Below are 26,817 nucleotides of genomic sequence, written 5' to 3'. Positions count from 1 at the left end.
ATGACTACGTGACCGAAGTCATCCAGAAGCGAAAAACATATGGAAGTATCAAAAAGAGACGGAATCCGGTTCCAGACTCCTCTTGCTAAAATAAGAATATACTGGGATGACGGAGTGAAAACGTATGAAGATGCCAGAGAGGCAGCACTTGATAAGAGAGCGAGGGGCTATACGATGGGAGATCCAGGTGGGGAGAGAGAAGCACCGGCAGCGAGGAGTAGTAACAGCGCACCGGCTCTGGAGCGAGACTCGACTCAACCCCGAGGAGCTGATGGAGCAGTGGACTAATTGACTAATTGAAATCCAGGAATAATGTTAAGTTAGAATAATAGTGGAGGAAAAATTTAGTAAAATTAGAAAATGCAAAGGGCTATTTTACTCCTTTTTAATCCACAGTGGGTCCAGTGTTAATATTTCAAAACATTTGGAATAGCCAAAGGCAACAGTGGCCGTCATAAGGGGAGGATGGGTTAATTGGGCAGTTCAGCCGTATGTCTAGACCAAATAGGCAATATAGCGTTAGGTCTAGGGAGAGGCCCTCTTACCAGAGGACTTCCTCTACACCCAGTAACAGGGGCGCTGGGACACATGGAAAACCGCCCCGGAGTTTGAAAACCTCCCTGTTTTTGTGTTTTGTTTATGTTTTTGTGTTTGTGTTTTGTGTATATGTGCACAGTTATTTAGTTCTTAGTTATTCTGTTCATACTTGTTGGGGAGTACACCTGAAAACATTAAAGAAATGCAAAAATGGCTGATAGCATTAAATTAATATCGCTGAACGTAACGGCTTGAGTACACAGGCAAAAAGAGGGAAGGTCATGGCAAAACTAAGAAAAGAAAGGGCACAAATTATACTGATGCAAGAGACTCACTTATCACAGATAGGAAGTTTGGTTATAAGAATCTATATTATAGCACATATACAGGTGGCCGTAAAAGAGGTGTAATAATATTGCTGGCAAACTCAATCCAGTTTGATTGCGAGAAGGAACTTAAAGACAAAGAAGGAAGGTTTGTTATAATGAAGGGGAAGAAAGTGAAGAATCAATAACATTGATTAATGTATATGCGCCCCCCGAAAGTGATAAGCACTTTTTCAAGTACCTATTTGATGTCATAGCTAAGTAATCAGAGGGAATTACAATTTGTGGAGGTGATATAAATGTGGCGTTATTCCACAGAAGTGATACAACGAGTCTTCAAAGAAATAGAAAACAATTATCAAGGTTTATCAATACATCACTGGAAGAGATGGGCCTAATCGATGTGTGGAGAAATTTACATCCACTGGAAAGGGAATATACATGTTATTCAGCTGCCCATAAAATACATTCAAGGATAGATTACTTCTTTATTGGTGTGGGAGAGTGTCATCTTGTAGAGGAGTGTAGTATTGGGGGGGCAGTATTGTCAGACCATAACCCACTATATTTAAAAATTAGCCTTCATAAATGGAAACGGCAAACAGCATGGAGGTTAAATACGAGCCTACTGAATAATGAACAGAGAAAGGAAAGGATTAGAAAGGAAATCAACACATATATTGAGGAAAACGACGATGGTGAAGTAGACCCAACAATACTTTGGGACGCCATGAAGGTGGTTATTAGGGGAAAATTGATAGCAGAAACAGCACTATTAAAAAAGACTAGACTAGAAACATACAATAAATACACAAAAAAATTAAGAGTACTAGAGAGAAACTTTCAGAGTACAAAAGACCAAAATATATACAGAGAAATTAAGGCTTTAAAGACAAAAATAAATGACATTTTAACAGACGAAGTAGAGAAAAGAAATAGGTTTCTGAAACAGAATCATCATGAAATAGGACCAAGAGCTACTAAATTACTGGCAAAGCGCATAAAAAAGCAGCAAACAATTAATAGCATCCATAAAATAAGAGATCCCCACACACAAGAGCTGTTTTGCACACCAGAAGATATAGAGAAGGTCTTCCGGGAGTATTATAGTAAACTGTATACCCAACCTATATCAATCAATCAATCAACTTTATTTATAGAGCACTTTTCATACACGAGTATGTAGCACGAAGTGCTTTACACAGGAAACATACAATAATAAAGAAAGCCCCTCCCTCCCACCCTCCGTACTACATACATGCACACATACGTACACAAACATACATGCACACATACGCACACACACACACACACACACACCTGCACACTCTTACTACTGGCAATAGGGAGACATGGCAAGGCACTGAGGATTGAGGAAACGCCACCTTTGGGGCCATCCACACTGGGAGGAGTCACAGGCTGTGCCACGGGGGGCACCAGTGCCCAGGCCCCCCGACCCTGACAGACAACAGCTGGCCGCGCCGAAGGGACCCAAGGACAGCACCCCCAGCAGCATCCCAGACACAGCTCCCAGTGTGGAGGACCCCCCTGAGGAAACTCTGGAGTTAACCCTTAAAAACTAAAAACATAAGATAGGATAAAAACCCTGACAAAAGATAATTAAATGGAGTGAACAGTTAAAAGGATAAAATACATAAGATAATAATAAATAAAATAAAATAGTATCGAAGATAAATAAAAATAAAATTATTTAAGATGAAAATTTTTTTTTTTTTAAAAACAAGATAGAAACAACAACATACAATACGATAGAACCACATAAGAATGGAATAAGAATTTAAAATATTGGTTAAAAGCCTGATTAAAAAGGTGTGTCTTTAACCTTCCCTTAAAAATATAAACAGTCTCTGCAGACCTGAGGTTCTCCGGCAGGCTGTTCAACAAGCGGGGGCCATAGTGGCTAAATGCCGCCTCACCGTGGGTTTTAGTTCTTGGTTTTGGTATGGATAAAAGGCCAGAGCCGGAGGACCTCAGGCTCCGCGAGGGTTGATATGGTAAAAGCAGGTCAGATAAGTAGGAGGGCGCAAGGCCGTTAAGACATTTAAAAAACAGTAAAAGAACCTTAAAATCGATCCTGAAGCGCACGGGGAGCCAATGCAGTGACTCTATAACTGGTGTAATGTGGTCCCGCCCTCTGGTCCTCGTCAGCACTCGTGCGGCTGAGTTTTGTAATAATTGGAGATTTAGAGTACTCTTTTTAGGAAGACCAGAGAGCAGGGCATTACAATAATCTAAGCGACAGGAAATAAAAGCATGCATTAGCACCTCCGTACTGGCCTGGGAGAGAAACGGGCGGACTCTGGCTATGTTCTTAACATGATAAAAACCTATTTTTGTCATATTTCTGATATGTGGAATAAAATTCAGCTCAGAATCAAAAATCACGGCCAGATTTTTTACTGATTGTGTTGGTTTAAGATCTTGTAGTTTTGGAAAAAGTTTCTCTCTCTGGCCTTCAGGACCTATAACTAAAACCTCAGTTTTGTCCTGGTTGAGCTGTAGGAAATTCACTGCCATCCATGACTTGATGTCTACAATGCAGTTAAGAAGGGCATCAATTTGCTCTGTGTCATCAGGAGACACGTCAATGTACAGTTGTGTATCATCAGCGTAACTATGGAAGCTGATGCCGTGTCTCCTGATGACATCCCCAAGAGGAAGCATGTAAAGATTAAAAAGAAGTGGACCTAAAATTGACCCTTGGGAAACCCCACATCCAATTTCATGGGTTCCTGAGGAGCATGTATCCATACTTGCATAAAAGCATCGATCTGTGAGATAGGAACAAAACCATTTGAGGACAGTACCAGAGAGGCCGACCAGATGGCTGAGTCTGTTTAATAAAATGTGATGGTCTACTGTATCAAAAGCAGCGCTTAGATCCAGTAGAACCAACACTGTGAGCTTTTTGTTATCTAAATTCCATCTGATGTCATTTAAAATCTTTAAAAGTGCTGTCTCGGTACTGTGGTTTCTCCTAAAACCAGACTGATGTTTCTCCAAGATGTTATTTCTGTTTAAAAAGTCATTAACTTGGTTAAAAACCAGTTTTTCTAAAATTTTACTTAAAAGCGGTAAGTTGGATACAGGTCGGTAGTTATCAAAAACGTTGGGGTCTAAGTTGCTCTTCTTAAGAAAGGGGCTTCACCACTGCCGTTTTGAAGGCGGTGGGAAAGACACCCGGCTGAAGAGAGCAGTTCATGATGTTTAAAAACTGTTCCTCAAAGAATCCATAAAATTATTTTAAGAGTGATGTGGGAATTGGGTCTAAAAGGCAGGTTGTTGGGTTTACTTGGAAGAATACACGACCAAGTGTCCTTGCATCAACCAGGGCAAAACTCTCCAGTGTTTCCTCAGGCAAGGACAACAGTTCAGATGCGTTAACAGATAAAACTTGATGGGATAAGAGGCAGGATCTGATATCCTTGATTTTGGTTCTGAAGTGGTCTGCAAAGTTCTCGCAAAGATCGTCTGTGGGTGTCTTAAAAACTTTAGAGTTAGAACCTGTTAAAATATTAAAAGTGGAGAAGAGGAGTCGGGGGTTATTTTTATGGTTGGTGATGAGTTGTGAGAAATGGGAAGTTCGTGCCTTTCTGACTGCATTATTGTAGCTTTTGAGTTGTTGACGTAAAATCTCGTAATGAACTGTCAGTTTACTTTTCCTCAATCTTCTCTCTGCACTCCTGCATTTTCTTTTCAGTTAATTGATTTCATCGTTTTTTCTCCACGGGGGTGTAGGTTTTCTTTTTATTGTTTTTGTTAAAAGTGGAGCTACTGAGTCCAGAGTTGACTTCAGTCTACTGTTAAAATTATCAACGATAAAATTACAAGGTGCAGGTAAAATTTCAGCAGGAGTGCTCTGTAAAATCCCCATGAAATTTGCAGCCACTTCAGAAGTTAGATAGCGCCTCCTCACTGTTCTCACCGGGGCCTCCCCTTGGTTAAAACTGGTGATGTTAAAAAATACACAGTAGTGGTCAGACACAGCCAGTTCGGCAACAGAGGACACACCGATGGACAGGCCATGGGTTATGACCAGGTCCAGGGTGTGTCCTCTGTTGTGAGTCGGCTGCATGACGTGCTGCTTAAAATCAAGACAATTCAAAAGATTTTAAAACTCTCTGGAAATCGGGTCCGAGGCAACATCAATGTGTAGATTAAAATCACCAGTTAATAAAATCCTGCTATAAGAGGTGTGGATAATTGATAACAGTTCAGAAAATTCACTGATAAAGGAAGTAGAGTGATGGGGTGGTCTATATACATTAATGCAGAGAATATATAGCAGGAGAAGATAAGATGGAGGAATTTCTGAATTCTTTGGACTTGCCTTCAATTGGCTCCTCACAAAATGAAATATTAACTGAAATTACAATGGAGGAGGTTCGTTTTCTTCCGCTTTTATCCATGCGGGTCGCGGGTGATGTTACCGCTTTTTATACCACCCTTTTCAAGGTGGAGCGGGGATACTGGGGCCAAATCCAGTGGCTCTATGGGCGAAGGCCAGGGTACTCCCTGGATGAGACGCCAGCTCATCGCAGGGCCCTTACTGATGGCAGTGGCTGCCACGAAGGTGCCAACTGCACATCAGGAGCAGTGTTGGGGTTCAGCATCTTGCTCAAGGATGCTTCGGCTTGTAGCTCAGTCCCGCCCAGGGGAGCCAGGGATTTGAACCAGTGACCTTCCGGTCACTAGTCCTCAGCTCTACCCACTGAGCCACAGCCGCCCCCAAGTGAAGTGGCACCATTACTTTTGGCATCATTCAATTGGACACTTAAGGAAAACAAAGTACCTCCCTCATGGGATGAAGCGATAATTTCTATACTCCCAAAACCTGGGAAGGATAAAGAGCAATGTGGAAATTATAGACCAATCTCACTATTGAACGTAGCTTATAAGATATACACATCAATTATGTCAAACAGAATCAATAAATTTGTAACAGACATCGTAGAAGAAGATCCAACGGGATTCATAAAAAATAGACAAACAGGATAACATTAGGAGAACTATACATATTGTAGAGCAAGCTCAAAAGGAAAAGCAGAATATGTTGTTAATAAGTGTGGACACCGAAAAAGCTTTCGATTTTGTAAATTGGAAATTTTTAAACAAAGTCATAGAAAGACTCAGATATAATAGTAAATCAGTGCAATGTATAAAAACACTATCATCAACCCAGTGCCAGAATCAAAATCAATGGCAGCCTGACCGATAGGATAAATCTTCAAAGATCAACGAGACAAGGTTGCTGCCTATCGACCGACTCTATTTGCTCTCTTTATCAAACCACTAGCTCAAGCAGTCCAACAGAATGAAGGAATTAAAGGAGTGATTATAAATGGTGTGGAGCACAAGATAGGGCTCTTTGCTGATGACATCATGGCCTACCTCAGTCAGCAGGATGACTCTCCCCTAGAGTTGTCACGATACCAAAATGAGTAACCACGATACTATACCAGACAAAGTATCACGGTTCCGGGTAATATCGCGATACTGCAGCCTTTTTTTATTATCATTATTTTTATGAATTGCAATGTATTTGTACAAGTTATAAATACTTATTAATTACTTATGTTGTTTGGTGTATGATAAACATAATACTAGTGAAGCATGAATTAGACTGAAACAAATATTTTTATGAACAACATTTATTAAAAAGTTAAAATTAAAAAAAAAAAAGGTATGGTCTTGGCCATGGGTTGCTTCCCTTTTGGGTTGGATGGCTCTCTCTGAAATAAGGAGTGGGAAATACATAACATGAATTAGCCTAATGGTCCTAATGGTTTGGCAATAAAAAACAAATAAATGAAGTTAGTATTTATATGGTTGAAATCATATAATCATTCAGTTTCCTTTGCACATTATTTATGTTTAACTAATATAAATAATCAACTTAGGATAACAAATCCTCTGTCTTTTAAAAATATCTATTTGACAATAATATAACATAATAAACCATAGAGGACAAAATACAATAAACAAGAACTGATTCCCTGTGAAAACTATATTTTTATGCATTTTCTAGGTGCTTTATACTTTGACATCCTTTAACTCTTCATTCCTCAGCCTGTTCACGGAGCATATAGACTAATATTAGCCAATGAGAAAATAAACAGGGCATACTAACCTGGTATTCGACATCTGGGTGACGACCCTGCAGGTGTTTATGAGGTTGGATGTGTTCCCTCCTTTGGCTCCTATAGCTTGGTGGCAGCGCCTGCACAGTGGACGGCCATCGTCTATTGCTTTACCGTCTGTGCCTTGTTTAAAGCTAAAATAGTTCCAAATTTGACATTTGGAGTTTGGTTTTTTGAGCAAAATTAGTGGTGCCACTGACGACGACGCAGCAGCAAACTCGCCGCTCGGGACTGGTGCTTCTGCCATGGTGAGTGTGTTGTCTCGTGTTAGTGACTGTAAGCCCTGCTCGCATCTGGGTGAGACAGAACTTTAGCTTGTTGTTTGTTCTGAAGCGAATTTCTATCGAAGCGGAGATGTCTTCATGGAGTTCGTTCTTGCCGGCAGAAACACACGAACAGCCAATCAGCTAACAGACGGGCGGACCCAGCGTGCGGAAACAGCGCATCATATCCCCGGACATCACCAGTAACAGGCAAACAGCCAATCATTCAGCAGCTGTGTAGTTCGGTTGCAGTAGTTAGCATGTGGGTTTGTTTACAAGGGAGTAGCGGCCGCTATGTAGCGGAAACTGGCACCGGTAGTATAGTAATCCACGGTAGTACCGTTGTGTAGAATTTCTAGTATAGTAGGAACCGTTAGGATTTGGCACCGTGGGGTACCGTGGGTACCGCGGGTATCGTGCAACTCTACTCTCTCCCTACACTAATGAGACTATTCGAAACATATGGACATCTCTCAGGTTACAAGATTAATATATTGAAAACACAGGTTTTAACATTACACTAATACCCCATGAAGGTTGATACAAGAATCTTTCAGTTTCAATTGGAAGCAGAAAACAATCAATACTTGGGGGTCTGCATCACTAAAAGTTTAACTAAATTATATAAGGCAAATTTCAACAATCTTAATCGGGATATTCAAAAGGACATAGAAAGATGTTCTACTTTACCATTAGATTTCAGTTCACGAATTAAGGCAGTCAGAATCAATATACTGCCTAGGCTTTTATACCTGTTCCAAGCTTTACCTATAGAGGTCCCCGAAACTCAATTTGTAAATTGGGATAGAGTAATATCAAGATTTATTTGGGGAGGAAAAAGCCCCAGAGTAAGGTATGAAACTCTCCAGCTACCAAGAGATAGGGGAGGTATGGGTCTCCCAAAACTAAAGGGATATTACCATGCAGCCCAATTTAGATCAACAGAATGTTGGTGTAGGCTGGACTATGTGGCTAAGTGGAAAGACATGGAAAAGGAATTTGTTGGGTACCCAATTCAGAGCATCATTGGAGAAAAATAAATCTACAAAAAAATACAGGAAAAAATAGACCCAATTACCTCATTCACTTTGGATCTATGGTTCAGAGTAGTTCAACAATACAAGATAAAGGACATAAGCCAATTAAAATGGCTGGCATTTGATAGTAGTTTCAAACCAAACGAATAAGACAGGGGATTCAAAACATGGTTAACTAAGGGAATCACGGCATGATGCACTTTAGAGGAGAAAGGGGAGCTGGAGAGTTTTCAAAATGTGAAGGATAAATACGATCTGGGGAAACATGATTTTTATAGATATCTACAACTAAGGGACTATTACAAGAAGAAAATCAGAAGAGATCCCTCCATGGAAGTGTGGGGTGTAACTCAACTTCTAATCAAATCATACACAGGAACTTCTTTTAGAATTATATCGGCATTATACAAAGCATTGACAGCAAATAAAAATTCAACCAATTATGTAAAAGAAAAATGGGAATTGGAACTCAGCATAAACATTACGGATCAACAATGGCAAGAGATGTGGAAAACACATCAAACAACCACCAGCTCACAGTCATGGAGGGAATTGTCGTGGAAAAACCTGATACGATTCTTTATTACACCTAAAATTAAAAATAAATATTCAAAAACCAATTACTTGCGTTAGAGAGAATATGGCGAATAAGAAGCAGGCCATGCTCATATTTTTTGGAAATGTAATAAAATTGTAAGGTTTTGGGGGATGGTACACAATGTCATGCAGAAAATGAACTGTGAGACTCTGTACATGTGTAACCTGAATGAAGGACATATACATATTGGAGATAGATATTTGGTAAAGATACTATTGATTGCGAGTAAGAAAGCTATAACTAGAAATTGGTGTAAGGTAGACCCACCTAACCAGGATCAGTGGATGGCAATTGTCGAGGAAATCTACATAATGGAGAAGATGACATTTCATAGGAGACTACAAGAGGTGCAGGGTGAACAAAAACGGGAGAAATGGACTATATACAAGAACTCAAACAGCGATAGACACAAAGATCTGGGAAACGAAAACTGAAATATTCAAGAAAGTGACTCCCTCTACTGTTTTGTTTTGTTTTTTTTTGGGGGGGGGGGGGATTATTGTCAGTGTTGTTCCTTCAAAAACTGAAGTGAAAAAAACATATATATTGTTTTTCACTAACGACAAAACAACTAATTATCCGTGCATTTATATGGAACTAAGCTACAGGAGCGGTCTACCTTAACTGTCCTCCGTGTTACGTCGCATTTGGAGATTCTCGGAAAAACAACTGGTAACGCGAGTTGTTCAAAAACTTTCTTTTTAGTAAACTCTGTGTACAGAAACAATGTTCTCAATAATCCAGTTCATGTGTAGAGACCCTGATGAAGTTTCATGTTGTGTCGAGCCTTTTTAGTGTTTCAAAAATACGGTCAATCTTAAAAGTGGGGCTTTCGTGGTAATTATGCTTTTAAACAAACTTTTGACTCGGGCACATTCACAAAGAGACCCTTGGTTGTATTTTGGTGAGAGTTTCACTTTAAAAATCCTGTCGCCCATCCCCATAACTTTGTATTCTTTATTTTTTCCAAGAGGATAGTACTTTGAACAGCAAAAAGAACAAAATGACTGATTCAAATCAATTGCAAGAAAGATTACTAAACCTGTCTTTGTTTGAAGTATGTACCAATTCCAAGCCGGTGTGTCTGGCAGGCCGTCTAACGCTGGCAATTTTTGTGTTTGTTCCGTTATTGGCGTCTGTCCCGAGGACCATTAACTCTTTGCTGGTATATGATCGCCAGGAGTTATTAAAAATCAAAACCTCTGCAAACTTTCTGGCGAATTATGGCCGGGGTGAACAAAAAACATTTATTCCGCCGCTCCGGGCGGATGTCCCCGCACACCTGCTCCGTGCTGGAGCTCAACTTCCCCGGAGGCGTAGACGCAGAGGAACGCGTAGTGGCCGGCTAGTCAGGATTAAAGCCTGGCTGGCCTCCTCGTCCGGGACGGCTCGGTTTCCCTGGAGCTATTTACAGGAACATGGAGCCTGTCTTCGCCGGTTTGTCTCCCGCCGCGCCCTCATTCAGGTCAGCACCTGGCTGGTACCTGTTGTTGGCCCGTATGAGGAGCTTCATGCCGTGCACCCTCGCCTACCACGCCTCCGGCGCCCTGGTGGAGTGAACCAGCGCAACCTCAAGCCGCTGAGCTGCGCAGCTCACGCGGCCGATATCCCGGCGGCTTCCCCGGCTTCGACAAGGTGTGCGCTGGTAAACGCAAGAACGGTGATGAACAAGACTTTCATTCTCCAAGACTTCTTCACCTCACACGCTTTGGATGTACTTTTTTTGACTGAGACCTGGATGAATGTGGGTGAGTCAGCCGCCTTCACAGAGCTTCTGCCTCCTGATTGTACTTTTATTAATTCACCGAGGACATCTGGTCATGGAGGAGGAATAGCGACTGTTCTTAAAAACTGCCTCTATTCCAAGCCTTTACTGCTTATGTCGTTTTCCTCCTTTGAACTGAACCTGTTTGAACTGGGTCAGCTCGACCCAGTACTATGTGCGGTTTTTTACCGGCCACCTAAATATAACAGAGACTTCATAAAAGACCTCTCTGAATTTTTGGCTGGTGTTATGACCAACTATGACAAGATTTTATGTGTTGGTGATTTTAACGTGCATGTCTGCTGCCCTTCAAAGCCATTGGCTACAGACTTTTTAGACTTGGCTGATGCTTTTAACCTTGTACAATATGTTTCTGGACCCACACAAGAACATGGACACACGTTAGACCTTGTTTTATCACACAATTTGCCCATTTCAAATGTTCAGGTATGTGACAAAGTGTTCTCTGACCACATGCCTGTTTTATTTGATTTTAATTTGCCCTGTCATAGTTTAAAACCATGTGCTCCTGTGCGCCACTGCTGCATGCTAAAACCCTCCACCACTGCTCAGTTTTCTTCTGCGTTATATTCTTAAAGAGAGCTGGAGAAAATATCAAAAAACTGTCAAAGCAGAAAAAACGTTCTATTTCTCTGACATAATTTCCCAAAATCTTAATAAACCACGTGTTCTTTTTAAAACTATTGATTCAATTTTAAATGCCCCCCAATCCACCTGTCTGGAAGCTTCTCCCCAAGTCTGTGAAGATTTTCTCCGCTATTTTATTGATAAGGTTGCAACCATCAGAACTCATATTTGACCCCCGTCTTTTGACCCTTCCATACCCATCACTTGCTCATCTGTCTTAAATCGGTTTGAGCCTGTGTCGCTTTCAACTCTCACAAAAATTGTCACTCAACTTAAACCCTCCACCTGTCCCACAGACATTGTTCCTCCTCACCTCTTTAAAGAGGTCTGGGAGACTATTGGACTTAATGTCCAAAAAATCATAAATAGTAGTCTTGCTTCAGGTGTGGTCCCAGCATATTTTAAAGAAGCAGCTGTGGAACCCCTGTTAAAGAAACCCAATCTAGACACTTCAGTCCTTTCTAATTATAGACCCATCTCAAAGCTTCCATTTATCTCTAAAATCTTAGAGAAAACGGTACTTGTACAACTGTAGTCCTTTTTAGAAGTACATGGCATTCTTGAGATTTTTCAGTCTGGTTTTAAAGCCTTACATAGCACTGAGTCTGCACTTTTAAAGGTTTTTAATGATCTTTTATTAACTACTGACTCTGCCATTCTTATGCTTTTAGACCTTACTGCGGCTTTTGACACAGGTGACCACACAATTCTCATTTCCCGTCTCCCGTGTGGGTATCAGGGATGCTGCCTTGGAGTGGTTCCGATCATATCTGTCCGAGAGATGCTTTTCAGTAAGGCTTGGTGACTGCATCGTCTTCTGCTCCCCTGTCTTGCGGAGTTCCCCAAGGCTCTATTCTTGGGCCCATCCCCTCCTCCTTATACATGCTCCCCCTTGGTTTAATTTTTAAAAAACATGGCATCTCCTACCATTTTTATGCGGACGACTCCCAAATTTACCTGCCGCTTAAGAGAAACGATAAGAGCTCCCTGATATCCTTACTAGAGTGTCTAAAAGACGTTAAGGCATGGATGGATTTTAGTTTTTCAAACTTAAATGACGAAAAAACTGAGGTCATGGTGTTTGGTCCCAGTCGAGCCTGTGGTGTCTCTTCTATAGACCTGGGCTCTCTGCAGCCATATGTAAAACCCATAGTCACAAACCTTGGTGTAAAAATGGACAGTGATCTTAAACTTGATAAACAGATAAACTCAATAGTTAAAACCAGTTTTTATCATCTGAGGCTTTTATCTAAAATTAAATCCGTTGTATCTTTTCATGATTTTGAGTGCTTGATTCATGCTTTTATCTCGACCCATTTGGACTACTGTAATGCACTTTACACTGGCATTAACCAGGCCTCCCTCGCTCGCTTGCAGTTAGTCCAAAACGTGGCTGCTCGTCTTTTAACAGGAACTCGTAAGCATGACCACATTACCCCCATTCTTGCTTCCCTCCACTGGCTCCCTGTCCATTTTAGAATAAATTTTTACATTTTATTGTTTGTTTTTAGGTCACTAAATGATTTGGCACGCCAGTATATCACTGACCTTATACATGTCTATACCCACCGAGAGCATTAAGATATGCTGATCAGCTGTGTCTTGTTGTGCCAAAAAGCAGGCAAAAGACCAGGGGGGACCGTGCTTTTTCAGTGGTAGCTCCTAAGCTAGGGAATGAGCTACCCACCCATGTCAAAATGGCCCCCACCCTGGATACTTTTAAATCTCGCCTAAAAACTCATTTTTACTCCTTGGCTTTTAATACAGCGTGAGAGTTGTGTGGTCTCTGTCTGTCTTTTACTGTATTTTTAAATTTCTAAGTGTTTTATTTGATCTTACGGTTTTTACTGTTTTGTGTCTGTTGTGCAGCACTTTGGTAACTTTGTTGTTTTTAAAATGTGCTATACAAATAAAGTGGATTGGATTGGATGTAAAAAGCTCTTTCCTTTGTCCACTGGCCTAACGAGCTCGATGAATGCCCCCTCCTTGAAATAATGACACATACAATGAAGAAAAAAATCTGCCAAATTTCATGAGGTTTGGATTCTCCTTCTTTCATTCTTGTACAAAAAGGAAGAAGTTAATTAGTGAATTAGTATCTTATTTGTGATTAGTAAATTGGTAATGCCAAAATTCAATAAAGACATGTCTACTGAAAAGGAAAAAAACTCAGCTGTACACACATGTATTTTAGCGTTTTTTTTCTTCATACTTACAGGATTTAACTTCCCAGTGAGCAGCAGCAGCAGAGTACTCTTCCCAACACCATTGGGTCCAACTATACAAACTAGAAGAACGAAGAAAAACTTGTTTCAGAATTGAAATAAATAGTGGAACAGTAAGGACAGGACTTCATGATGAGATTATCAGGGACAGACAAACCACAACAACAACGGAGGGAAGTTTGGAAGAGAAACTAATCTACAATGGTGGATTTTCTCCAACGATCTTAAAATCAACAATAAAGTATCTTATTTAGGTGTTGAGAACTTCTTGTAGTGACAAGTGATGAGTAGTGACAAATCTCAAGACGTTTCTCAAGTTTTTCTGTTGTTAGCAAAGGGCTGATTCAGCCCCGATTCCCCCTCTAGTGCATATCATTTATAACAGTCCACCGACAGATGAAGTACCCATGAAAATATGTGCCACCTGTGTTGCAGCTGTTTGTCTCTTTGTTGCATATGTGTCAAAATTCTCAAGTTACCCGTAGATTATAGCATACTTACTCCTCGACTCCATGTCAATTCCAAAGTCCACGTTTCTGAATAGAGGCTTCTGGCTGTCATAGCAGAAGTCAACACCTGTACAGGGGAGAAAACCATGTAATCAAACTTTAAGGCAAATTTCGGAAGTTCAATCAGGAAGACTTTTTATGTTGCTCATCATTTATATTTCACCCACATCCTTCACAATCAGCTAACGCTGACAATTTACTCTCGGTTTAACCAACCAGATTATGCCACGATCTTATTAAGTCAATCATATCGTTGCTGCAAAAGTTTAAATCTGTTCTTCTCTGCTGCTGTCAGCTGTAATTTCAGTGCGAATCGTCACAACGCTGTTCCACCCCATTCACCTCCAACGTCCTAGAGGCCCACTCCTCTTCACATCCATCTAGATCTGAGCCATTCTCTTCATCCACTCACTACCACCATGGTACTCAGTCGGGGGGGGATAGTATACCACAAAGGCTTTATTGCCCCCTTGGGGGCATGCTGGGGTCTAATCACAACAGACTCTCCCTATTGAACTACTGTTATGCAATTACATCCCAGTGGATTTGACGATATGACATGAAACAAGCAACATTAACCCTAATATATTTGTTATAAATGAATTTGCAGTCTGCAGATGTTCTTACTGTGAAGTCCCAGTATGGGTGGTGAGAGAGGAGGTGGGTTTGGGAAGGTGAACTTGACAGTATACTCTTTAGGCCTCTTCAGCAGCTCTGTGGCATCCTGGCTCTCCTCCTCCTGACCTCCCTTCTTCTTGCCCTTTTGCTGCTTTCTGGTCAGGGCATCCTTAGTTTGTTTCTCCTGAGAGGAGACATTTACAAAAACGTGATATCAGTCGCAAAACAATAGAGATTCATGAAACTAGATCCTGGGTGGAGAGACATACTCACAGCCTGTTTGGTGGATTTGCCACCAGCCTTCAGATCTTTTAGTTTTTTTTCTTGCTTGTCGTATTGTTTCTGAAGTTCTTTCTGCTTCTGCACATACATCTTCTTGAAGGTCACTTGAATAAAAAAGAAACATTTAATCAATCTCCAAGTAATTAACCACACCACTGTCTACCTATTTCACATCTCAGTCTTGCTTGTTTTTCACAAATTTGTACATATTTTCAACTCTCACTGTTGTGTTGCTGTGATCTTCTATTAATTCTGTTTATGCTCATTAATCATTAAAATTTCATTAAATTCCAACTGTATGAGAACTAAGGGGCGGCTGTAGCTCAGTGGGTAGAGCAGGTCGACTAGTGATCGGAAAGTCGCTGGTTCAAATCCCGGCTCCAGGCTGGGCTGAGCTGCATGTCGAAGTGTCCTTGAGCGAGATACTGAACCCCACCTTGCTCATCAGTGAGGGACCTGCGATGAGCTGGCGACTTGTCCAGGGAGTACCCTGCCCTCGCCCTGAGACAAGGCTGGGATTGGCTCCAGCAGCAACGCCCCGCGACCCCATGGAAAGGGATAAGCCGTTACGGACGATGACATGACATGACATGACATGTATGAGAACTAGAGGTATGAATCTTCACTGGCCTCAAAATTCGATTAAGATTCAGCTGTCAACGATTCGAATGCAAAACGATTGCATTTCGGTGTTTGTTGCCATTTAAAAAACACAGCCTATTTGTTCAGCTGCATTTCCTTTCCCTACTCTCCCTCCGTCTCACTGTCATTCACGTATCTCACACACTCAGCCCTTCCCCTCTATGCACACCACGTGTGTCTCCATGAAAACGAGACCATCCGTTGAAGTAAAAGCATGGAAGTTTGATATTTGTGCAGATGGCTGGCGAAAGTCACAAGTTCACGAAAGTTTGGTATTGCCACGCACCGAGAACTAGAGAAATTTGTAATAAAACCGAAAATATCAATACACAATCCAGTTGCTCTATAAATTGAATTTCATATAAGTGTGAAAAAAATTCCTTTAAAAAGTTATCTTAAGGGGCGCCGTTTAGCTCAGTTGGTGGCATCCCATGTGCTGAGGCTCTGCAGCGGACCCGGGTTTGACTCCCGGCCTGGGTCCCTTTGCTGCGTGTCACTCCCCCTCTCTCTCTCCCCCTGTTTCCTGTCATATCTTCAGCTGTACTGTCAATAAAGCCATAACAAGGCCAAAAAAAAAAAAAAAGTTATCTTAAGCATGACAAATATCCCCAATTTATGAGGATACTTACAGTAGTTCCCTCTGTAGTAGTAGAGTTTCTGGTTGTCTAAGTGGATGATATCTGTACACACATCATCAAGGAAACTCTGGTCGTGGGAAACAATGAGGAGAGTTTTCTTCCAGCCCTGAAGGTAGCTGCAAGTGGAAGCGAAAAGTCACAAATATGCATGAATATTTTAGAGCTACATCAAATAATTTGCCTTATCAGCTCTGTAGCCAAATGGCTGAGCTGTCTGTTGCTGATGGAGGCAGATCACTAAATAAGACTAAAGACAAAGACAAAGCTGGTTAATAAATGGATATCATATTTTTATTGTGATAAAGGAATATATATGGTCTTAGATTTTGAATATGATTATCATGATAGAAGAAAAATATTAATTTTGATCACATATCATACAACATAGTGAAACTGGATCTCTGCATTAAACCATCCCAGAGGAGCAGTGGGTGGCAAACAACAGCGCCTAGGGACCAACTCAGATCTTAGCCAGTGCCAATGGCTGAAGAATTAACTTAATATAAATGAATATGCTTTTATGTTGGAAACTAGAGCACCCTGAGGAAACACATCCAAGCATGGGGAGAGCATGCAAAGTCCACACAGAAAGGTCCTGCCTCAGATGGTTGATAAACCCAGGACCTCATAGTGCTGAGGCTGTGAGGCTACTTTGCTAACCACTCTGCCCCGTGACATATGGATATGCATGATGGTTTTCTTTTTCCTGGTTTAAAGGCTATATTACAGGGAAATGATGTCATTACCAGAACTTCCCAAACTGTTCTTACATGTTCTAATACTTGTCTTTACCCACTCAGTCATTTTATCCACAATACTGACGGTAATAAAAAAAAAATGTAAATCTCAGCGTGCTAACATTTTGTGAAACTACCACTAGTCATCCCCTCCTTATTTGGGCAAAATTATTGTGATATTTGATTTTGTTGCCTAGTCTTAATAATTATGAAGCACTTAGCATAAATACACAAGCATTTATATTGTGCACTGTGGTATAGCCTAAAAATATCACAATAGTATGCTGAGGCCATATTGCCTAGCCCCACAACGAAGTTTGGCCTGAGACTGGCATTGTTAGTAAAGTTAAGTTGTTAGTAATAGTTATGTAAAGAGTTGTTGGATTTTGAAATGTACAGATATTGGCATACTTGTAACTCAGATTTGCTAAATTAACTTCATCCACAGACCAGCACTGATTGTTATACAAACTTTCCTTCCCATTATTAATTCTAATTCAAAGTTACCATTTGATTGATATAATATAGGCAATCACATTAATTCAAAGTGCTGCTTCGTACTTGTTGAGCCAGATGACAGCATTTAGGTCCAGATGGTTGGTAGGTTCGTCCAGCATCAGTAGAGTGGGTTCCATGAACAGAGCTCTGTAGGTACGGAAGGTAAGAGTGAATGAAAAATAACCTCTCACAGGTTCATGGACGAAATCACAATGTATGTTCTTTCAAATGTAATTGTCTTTTTTTCATGATCTTATTTCAAATTGTTCTTTATCAGAATATGTTGGCAGAGCACACAGCACATATATGTTATCAGTGCCACTAACAGTGATTCAGTCTATAGTGGACCAGTTCTATTCATGAAGTTTCTATTGGTGTACCTGGCCAGGGAAACTCTCATTCTCCATCCTCCAGAGAACCTCTTGGTGGGTCTGTTCTGCATCTCAGGGGTAAATGACAGACCAGCCAGGATCCTTCTCGCCTTGGCCTCAGCTGCTGCAGCTCCAATTGCCCTCAGCTCTTCATAGACCTGTCAAGGAAGATGAACATGGAGGCGGATCATGAAACCAGAGCAATAAGATAATCAGTGCGTTTACATGACACTCAAGAAAACCGAATTACTGGGTTAGTCTGACTATGATCGATTTTTAAGATGCATGTATACACCTTAGTCTGACTAAAATTGGACCGGCTAGTTGCATGTTTTCAGGAAAATCTTTCACAAGTGGAAAGAAGTACCAAAATTGGCACAAATATTCCTTGGGGATTGTTCTTTTGATAAAACTCACCACTTTTCCAAGATGGACGCCATTTCGGGCCCAGGAATACTATTTTTGGGGCAACTTTTTGTTGAATTGTCCAATATGAAAGATCTTGCTATCAAACCATATATTTTTGACCACAGAGAAGCCATATTTATAACCCTGGAGAGGCTAAAAAGCTTCCTTCTACCATATTTCAGCCATTGAAAGAAAAAAAATCTGCATACTGGGCTCTGGGCTGCTAGTTTTGCGGAGAGGATTGTTACCATGGATAACATCGATCATAACTCAGCTGCAACAACAGAAACAACCTCTTTCCATGGAACCAGCATTACAGTTTTTTAGCATCCAACCAAAGATGACAGAGGGGAAGAGTGTGAACAACACAGTTTGGGGAAGAGAGAGTGAGAACATTTCCGGAACTTCCTGATTCCTTTACCAACATTCACCCTGCCTTCTTTGCAAAGAAGAAGCCATCTCCTCCACATGGTGGTGTGATTGATCCAGAAGCCACCTTGCTGAGGCTATGGGACATGAATACGAATGGCTGCAGAAGGTCACAGCGATTGAGGGCAGGGATGGGGTGGTGAACGTCACTTGGTAAGCCCACCATTCTTCAATGAAGAGAAGCCCGCCATTTGAAGTGAGCATTACATCTGTTACCTCTCCTTCGAGATCAGGCTCACTCAGTTGCCACAGATGAATGTGATAGACAAGATCAAGGATATAGTGACTTTCCTGAATCCAGGTCAGGTAGGCTACCTATCATTGCTGCTGATCAGCCAATTTATGCAGTAGCAAAACAGATTAAGTGGCATTGGCCTGAAAAGTAAGGTGAAGACAAGTTTGTTGTCATGTTTTGAGGCCTACATATTGAGATGGCCCTTTCTTTTGGCAATGCATTTCCGTAGAACCTCCGTATCCCTACGGAGGTTCTACGGTTGAGAAAATGTAGTGCCAAAAGAAAGGCCGGTCTGACGGCGATGTAAAGCGGTGTGAATTTTCTCTATATAACGTACACTTGAACTGTTATAGATTTTTTTAGGTGGGCCTTGTTTTAGGTGGTTAAATTTAGCTTTTTCTCTGGACCCCGTTCACTGCAGTACAAAGCTGAGCGTTTGGGCTGGAGCGGCTCTCTACTTCTCCAAAATGAGGCTGTGCTGATCGGTGATTACGGTAGAGAACAGACCGACTACAGATATGTGCTTTATATTACCCCACTTCAAAAAACACAAACTATCCCTTTAAGTCCATTGGCAGTCTTCTCCAGGACAGTGGCTGGACTGCGGCCCTTGTGGAGGCAGGGATTGCATCTCCTGGGACAGCAGAATCATTTCTAGTGGCTTCAAGCATCACCAGGACACGTCAGGCACAGCAGATAACAGCATGCAGTCTATATAAGCTTCTTCAGACAGCTTACACTGATTACTGCAATGAAACAGCTGGAAGCTCCCAGGAAATATCCAGCTTCGAAACTTGGTGTGATATTCGCAAAACAGCAGAGTCCCCACTTTCAGTCCCCACTTTCAGTTCTGGTATTGTCAATGGAGCTAGCGATCCTGCTACTGGTCCCATCCTTCAGGGAAGCCAACTTCATCCTGTGCTGTCATTCATTGGCTGAGCTGATACCATACTTCTTTGCAAACAACAATGTGGACTATGCACGATGGCTTCCAATCCACCTGAGAGATGTGCTGACCCTGGAGGAGAAACATCCTCAGGTGGCCCAGGAGTTCCATAGTGGGAAATTTGTTCATAAATAGTGTCTTGATTTCTCAGTAATGGCTATCAACCAGGCTCATGAGCAGGACAATGCAGTCATCAAGGCTGACGGGGGAGCAATTGGCATCACTGAGGATCCATAAGCACTAAGAAGATGGATGGTAGCTGGCCCTGAAGTCAGCTACTTAGTCGCACAGTATGAGGCAGCATTCAAAGCCAAAGAGACAAGTGCCAGACACATGCCAGCCACCATGAACAGACTCAGCGAGCTCAAAAAGTGTTCCTTGAGAGAGTCAAAAACTCTCCCATGTCATGACAGATATGGGCAATCCTTTCCAAGAAGACAGTCAAGACCTGTTGTCACTGGACACGAAAGACATTGCTCACACCAGCGCAGCCGAACTGATTACCACACATTATGAGAAAGGCAGAGCTAGATTTCAAAAGTTCCTGAAGAAAATGGAAGGAGATAATGTATCCATCTTCTATGAACTGATCAAGAAAAAGCGAAATGATTTTTTCCGCCAGGAACCAGTCTCTGCGGACTCTTCGAAGGAGAAGGTCATAAAGAAAGACTGCCAACTCTTCTCTAAATTGTTCGTCTCATGTCAGAACAGAGAATATGATCTCAATGAATTTTTTTGCCATGAGAACCATCCATTCCCTGCTGCCTTGAGTCATACCTGTCAGAAATCTCAGCTCGCTTCTATTCTTGAGACCCTTGTTAAGATCCCAGATATGGAACCAGAGGCTGATGGCATCATCATTGATAGTTCGGCATTGGTCACCAGTCTGCCACCACGAACTTCAAAGACATTTGAATGAGGGTGTCACGATTTTGATTTTAAATTGAAATCGACCGAAATTAAGTCACAAACGCGAACTTGTAACATATTTTTCACATTACTATTCTGAGTAAATGGCTAGAGGAGATATAATAGGGGATTTCTGATGTATACATTTGAATTTTCCATAGTTAAAAACCTGTAATTCGACACCAGAATCATCAAATTCAGCCAGGACAATGAAATTCTACAGTAAAAATGGCCGAAATGGCAGCCATGTTGAAATTTACGTGGCTAATGGGATTTTTCCCCAAGAATGACCCAAGAGGTACATTTTGGTGCTTCTTTCCAGATTTGAAAGATTTTTTTGCTTATCTGCTATACTAAGGGCCGTGAGCCGGAAGTAGAAGGACAATGGCGGCAGCGGCGTCTTTCCTCCAAAATAACCACAAGCAAGAGCGCCATTGTGCATCTAGTTTGTGTAATTATCATGTACACCTTATACGAAATGTACTAAGATGTAGCTTCATCTTGCTCTTCATACCAGGGTTTCCCCCAGTGCCGCCAGGCTACAATTTACCACCGCCAGGCTAAGCATTGTTTATTTATTTAAATGGCGACATCTTATGGTCAACACGTGAACACATGGCGGGTCTGAGGTCAGGTGTCTTTTCATCATCTAACGCCCCACAAACCACTGCTACTGTCACCACACGCTAACTAGGCTACTTCAGGGTTCGTACACATTTTTCAAGGTCAAATTCAAGCACTTTTAAGGGTCATTTTCAAATTTTTCCAGCACCTTCTCGCTGTGGTAAAATACATATCTACGGGAATATATACACTCATTTTTATTTTTTTTCACTTTTTATCACAATTATGTACATTGTATTATGCTGTAAACATCTAAAATTATGTTTCATAATAGCAAAAAGTTTAGAAATTAAAGGAGAACACAAAGTTTTATCCAAAAAAATGGAAGCCACTTGGCGTTCTTCAGGCACAGTTGCACCAAGACAAAGAGAGACCTGAGAGCACCCTGTAATTTTCTTTTTTGACATACATTTTTATGTTTCAAAATGCAGTGTTGGGAGTAACGCATTACAAAAGTAATGCAATTACTGTAATGCATTACTTTTTGCTGTAACGCATTAATGTAAGGCATTACAAAAAAAAATATTTTACTCGGTACAAATCCCAGTAACGCGCGTTACAATGCATTTTAAACCCGAAATTAAGTGGTGTGTTGTTTTTATACAAATTCGCCAACAACTTCCTGTTAGTGCTTAGAGAGCTATTGATTGAGGAGAAGACGACTGCAGCAGCAAACAAATTGGACTCTACTCTCGCGAGATGGACATACGCTCATTATTTTCAGTTCCTCAGAGCCAAGGATGTGAAGAACATTATAGTTAAGTGCACTTAATGTGCAAAACCAAAAGATCTCTCTACCACGCGAAATAGCATAAGTAATTTAACAAAACATCTAGAGCGGTGCCACACTAACATTAAGCTAATAACCAAAAGAAAGCAAACTGAGAATGAAAGCGGAGAAAACTAAACAGCAAAAACTAACAATCTCCCGTTGTGCGAAGCTTGAACCTCGAGAAGTGAGGAGACTGTGGCAGAGTATGTTGTCAAAGATACGCTGCCACTTTCAACAGTGGATTCTTCGTCTTTTAGAAAAATTGTGAGCAAGATCCCCGTCCAGGCTAGCAATAACAAGGTAAGCTATCATTGCCTCAACAGGTTAGTGCTGCTGGGCTACTGACTATAATATATCAGCCAATAGAACAGCGACATAACGTCAATCTGTTTCATGTCAGTCTGTATCCAGATAAAACATACAAAAAATTCATAAACTTTAGCTAAAGGGCCTTAGAATGTAAATCTTCTCATGGGACTGAAACAGGTAGTGCACCCTAAATGTTTCAATTTTAACACTGCAATTCATGTTAAGCATGGCAACCCTTCACAAACTGTTGTTTTCAGTGGTGGTGGTTGTGAATTTTGGTGAAAGTAACTTAAAAGTAATGCAATAGTAGTGTAATGCCTTACAATTCAAAGACAGTAATATTATAATGTAACAAAGTTACTGAAATGACAGTAACAAGTAAAAAATAATGCATTACATGTTTGGAGTAACTTGCCGAACACTGTCAAAATGTGTCACCTATCTGTAAGAAGTCTTGGCTTCCATCTAATCTTACTTTATTAGAAGTAAGTCATGAAAAGGGGAGAAAAGTGAACATTTCCTTTTCACACTTAAAGCTCTTACGTATGGTGGTGCCTCGTGTGACGTTACAGAGACAAACTGAACAGTCCCGTTTCTGACTCTGGCACATTAGCTCTGGTGTTAATGTGCTGCAGAGTACTCTCCTGCTGCTGACACAGAGCGCTGTTTGCTTATTCATCAAAGTTTGTTAATACTGAACGTGTCATCAGTCCAAATTGAATCAAATTCGACCTTCTCCTCAGCCATCCTTCTCTATTGTTACCAGGCTACATGTGTAACGACACAAAGACAATCAGGCGCTAACTTAACGAGGTCACATAACGTGATTAACGGTGCGTTAATTATTCTTTAGCGTGTTATGGTTTAGCTAACATTAGCGGTTAACATAAACAAAGTGTTAACGTGCAGCATTGGCCTAAGTTACTCAAAAAGTCTTAACTTACATTTCTTGTGACTGGAGAGCGCAGACTCTCCCATTGCACAAATCTGCAAATCTTTTTTGCAGACCTTGCATGACGGCACTCTTTGATTCGGTCCTTATCTTAACCATTGTTTGTAGTTATCATTTTCAAGCCGACGCTCATTAAAACGGCAGCCTCCCGGCATTTTATCATCTCCTGCTGTCTCTCTTCGAAGGGGGCGGGGTTACACACAGCCCGGCAGGTCGCGGAGAGGCTCAGCGGAGCCCAGGAGAAAAAATCTCCACATAAGGTCCTCTTACTGATTTTATTTCTCCTTGTAATAAGCAAACTATCCGATCTGATCTCAATTTTGTGAAAGACATAGAGTTATAATGTCAAGCACTTAAACTAAAATCCAAGCACTTTTCAGACCTTGAAAACACAACATTGAAATTCAAGCACTTTCACGGATTTCAAGCACCCATACGAACCCTGCTACTTGTGATTGAACATAACGGGATGTCGCAAAGAAAAAGCCAAACATTTTCCGAAATCGGACGAACAAAGGCGGAGACGTTGAACCCATTGGTTCACCTGTTGACCAGGTGTGCAGCGGCGCAACGTTGGCTTAGTCGATGAGGGAGCTAGCATGGATGTAGCATGCTCATCGACCGCTGCAGTGGCAGAACAGCCTTCTCCATGCCACGATGGGAAACAACCAGCGGATTTAATCAAAATTAGTTTGTACAGTGGGTGGCTGTATTTGACCAATTATGGCAAGTTTTATGTTGTTTGTTTTGCACTACGTGAAAATATTAACAATAATAAGTGCGCCAATTTCACAGTGGTTTTAGTGGTTCTTCTTCTTCTTCGGGGTTTTACAGCAGCCGGCATCCAAAAGTTGCGTTGCTGCCATTGATGGGACTAGCATCTTAGTGCACTATATCCTGCTATATAGGCCAGTGTCTTTCAAGAATTTGAAAAAACAGCATTTTCCCCTCCTGCTTGACACTACTTCTAAAATACTTTTCAGCAATTATCTGAGTAGATCTTGTCTTTGGCAGTCATAGTTTCTACAAGAATTTAAAGTATGTTGCACTGTCTCAGGTTCCTGACATGAACACAAGCTATAGAGCTTTTATTGAAGCTCCTTGCACTACTTATAGGCAAGATGTACTAAATGCTCATGTTGGGTCCACCATCACACCAGCATCAATAGCAAGCAGAAGCAAATGTAAACAGTGCCACATTGTTTTAAATGTAAATATATGTTACTGATTATAATGAAATATCTATTATGAAATATCCAATAGTTAGCTTGCACTGTTTTCATGTTGTAGGATTGTCAATCGCTGCAGCATTCGAGCCAGTGATTAATATGGAGCATGAAGCCATAACTGGTGGTTTTAAATGCCTTTACTGGCTACTAAAGCACGCAATTGCCCACCAATTAATTTTTAACTCTGATTTAATGCAAGGCAGTTTGGAACCTCTCTAAATTCTACTACGTCATGAATCTGTTACCTATAGGGCACTGCCATCAGTCAGTTGCTGGCCTGTGTCAGGCCCCTGTCACAAAAAAGAACGTCTTCCGACCTAACACTGGGCTTAGCAAGTTTTCTGGGGGAAACCCTGCTGTACACCATCTTTCTCGAATGCCGAGGCAGAGTTTGTTGTTGCTGGTGATGTAGTGTGGTGGCTCTATTACCACTAGTTAAAATGGGTACAGCGCCACCTATCGTACCGGGGTATGACATGCTTCGGCCAATAATTTGATTTTCCTACTGGCATGTATACTCAGACAATTGCAGTTGTCCGATTGAGTAGCATAGTCGAACTATGGCTGTAATCTGACTAAGCTGTGCATGTAAACGTGATAATTGTAGGCATAAGGCAGGCTGTAAACAAGCCAGCAGTTTAACTAGATTATCTAAACCAATATTTGAACATAATACTGAAGGTGACCAAAAATCCCCGATTGCAAAAGAAAGCTTGGAGACTGAGCCATGAAATAAACAGTGATGTAATGTTTACAGAGGCCTTCTATACAGAGACTCTGCCTTACGCATCCGCAGACTGTTTATAATTATATGGATGCAGTTGTGTCATGAATGAAATGCTGACCCAACATGCGTCGTGGAAAGTGACAGAGTTACATTTTTTACTCTTAATAACATAATCGCTATCAGTAAACAGCAGACCCTGTCTGACTCTCTCACAAGCCCTTTTTACACAGCGTCTCCACATTATCTCCGGAGCGGTGGTTCGCCAATTCTCCGCCGATGGTGATTCACAAAGAGCGAAGCATCTCCGCCTTTACTGTTTTTTGAGCAGAAATGTTAGGAAGAGTCGGGAGGACAGGCGGAGGACGGACAGGAGGACAGACGCTTCTCCACGTACAGCTGTGGTATTTGTTTTCCTCATATAAGTTGCCAAAGACAGTTACAGTTACTACGTTACTTTTGTTCGGTCCTGTAACGTTGCTTTGTGGGACATTTCTCTGTATTTAGTTGAGTGAAGGACCTGTGCAGTTATCAGACTAGTCAGACTGACACGCCCTCACTCCGCGCCTCTGGATTATCCGTTCACACTGGGACGGCTCACCAATAATGCGGAGAGGGGGGAAATTTCGCTCCGGCACTGATCCGCCTCTGGAGGTAGTATCAGGGCCAGAGCGAAATTTCCCCCCTCTCCGCATCTGAAACGTTCACACAGAGGGTGCGGAGAATTGGCGTAGAATCCCCGCAGAATCCCCGCATGCAAACAGCAGTGTGAAAGAGGCTAATAGCAGGAAGGGATGCTGTTTTCAGAAGAAAGAATGCTGAAGTCCCAGTCAGAAGGGCTGACCGTCGCAATGATTTTTTAGCAATACAAGCTGCCAGTTCGGAAGGACGGACGGACAGAAAGACAGACACACCTTCTCCAGTCTCTCAGCCACATTGTCCTCTCCCTTCTCCAGACGAGCCTGGAGCTGTCTCTCCTCCTCCAGAAGCTTCAAACGGCGGGTGTCTGCCTTTAACACTGCCTGCACTGCTGGCGTGTCATCAGCTACCACCTCTAACAGAAACACAAGTACATGACAGAGTCAGTGGATGATAACAGTATGGACGGAGACATGTTGGAGAGCACATTCTTACCCTGTTCACACAGCAGAACATCAATGTTGGGGGGAATACTGAGAGCTCTATTGGCTATGTGTTTCAGTAATGTGGTCTTTCCTTTGCTGAAAGATGAGAAGGTAAGAGAACACTGTATCAGTTATTGTCAATACACAGGTGAAAATCGAGCAACGCGCTGGCTACTTTTACAACCAGCCAATTAAAAAAAACAAAAAAAAAAAGCTCAATTTTGTGAGATGTTGAGTTCACTGAGTTCACTCAGTGACTCAGTGATTCACTTGAGTCACTGTATAAAATTTGAGAAACACT

At 41.5% G+C, this 26,817-nt stretch overlaps 1 protein-coding gene across 2 annotated transcripts in view; it reads right to left on the bottom strand.

The window, feature by feature from the left end:
- Positions 1–26,817, bottom strand: part of abcf1 (ATP-binding cassette, sub-family F (GCN20), member 1) — a 54,454-nt gene that overhangs the window by 11,994 nt on the left and 15,643 nt on the right. For both annotated transcript variants that reach the window (XM_030412362.1, XM_030412361.1), the window contains 9 exons: positions 26,527–26,612; positions 26,307–26,446; positions 17,865–18,013; positions 17,548–17,631; positions 16,241–16,365; positions 14,961–15,073; positions 14,697–14,871; positions 14,062–14,136; positions 13,552–13,622 (listed from right to left, as the gene is read on the bottom strand). In XM_030412362.1, the coding sequence (XP_030268222.1) occupies positions 13,552–13,622; positions 14,062–14,136; positions 14,697–14,871; positions 14,961–15,073; positions 16,241–16,365; positions 17,548–17,631; positions 17,865–18,013; positions 26,307–26,446; positions 26,527–26,612 (1,018 nt within the window). The remainder of the gene's footprint in view (positions 1–13,551; positions 13,623–14,061; positions 14,137–14,696; positions 14,872–14,960; positions 15,074–16,240; positions 16,366–17,547; positions 17,632–17,864; positions 18,014–26,306; positions 26,447–26,526; positions 26,613–26,817) is intronic.

The sequence above is a fragment of the Sparus aurata genome, chromosome 3, assembly GCF_900880675.1.
Source record: "Sparus aurata chromosome 3, fSpaAur1.1, whole genome shotgun sequence".
NCBI classification, from domain to species: Eukaryota; Metazoa; Chordata; class Actinopteri; order Spariformes; family Sparidae; genus Sparus; species Sparus aurata.
Note: the sequence above shows the minus strand (reverse complement) of the source record. Positions and strands in the feature narration are given on the sequence as shown.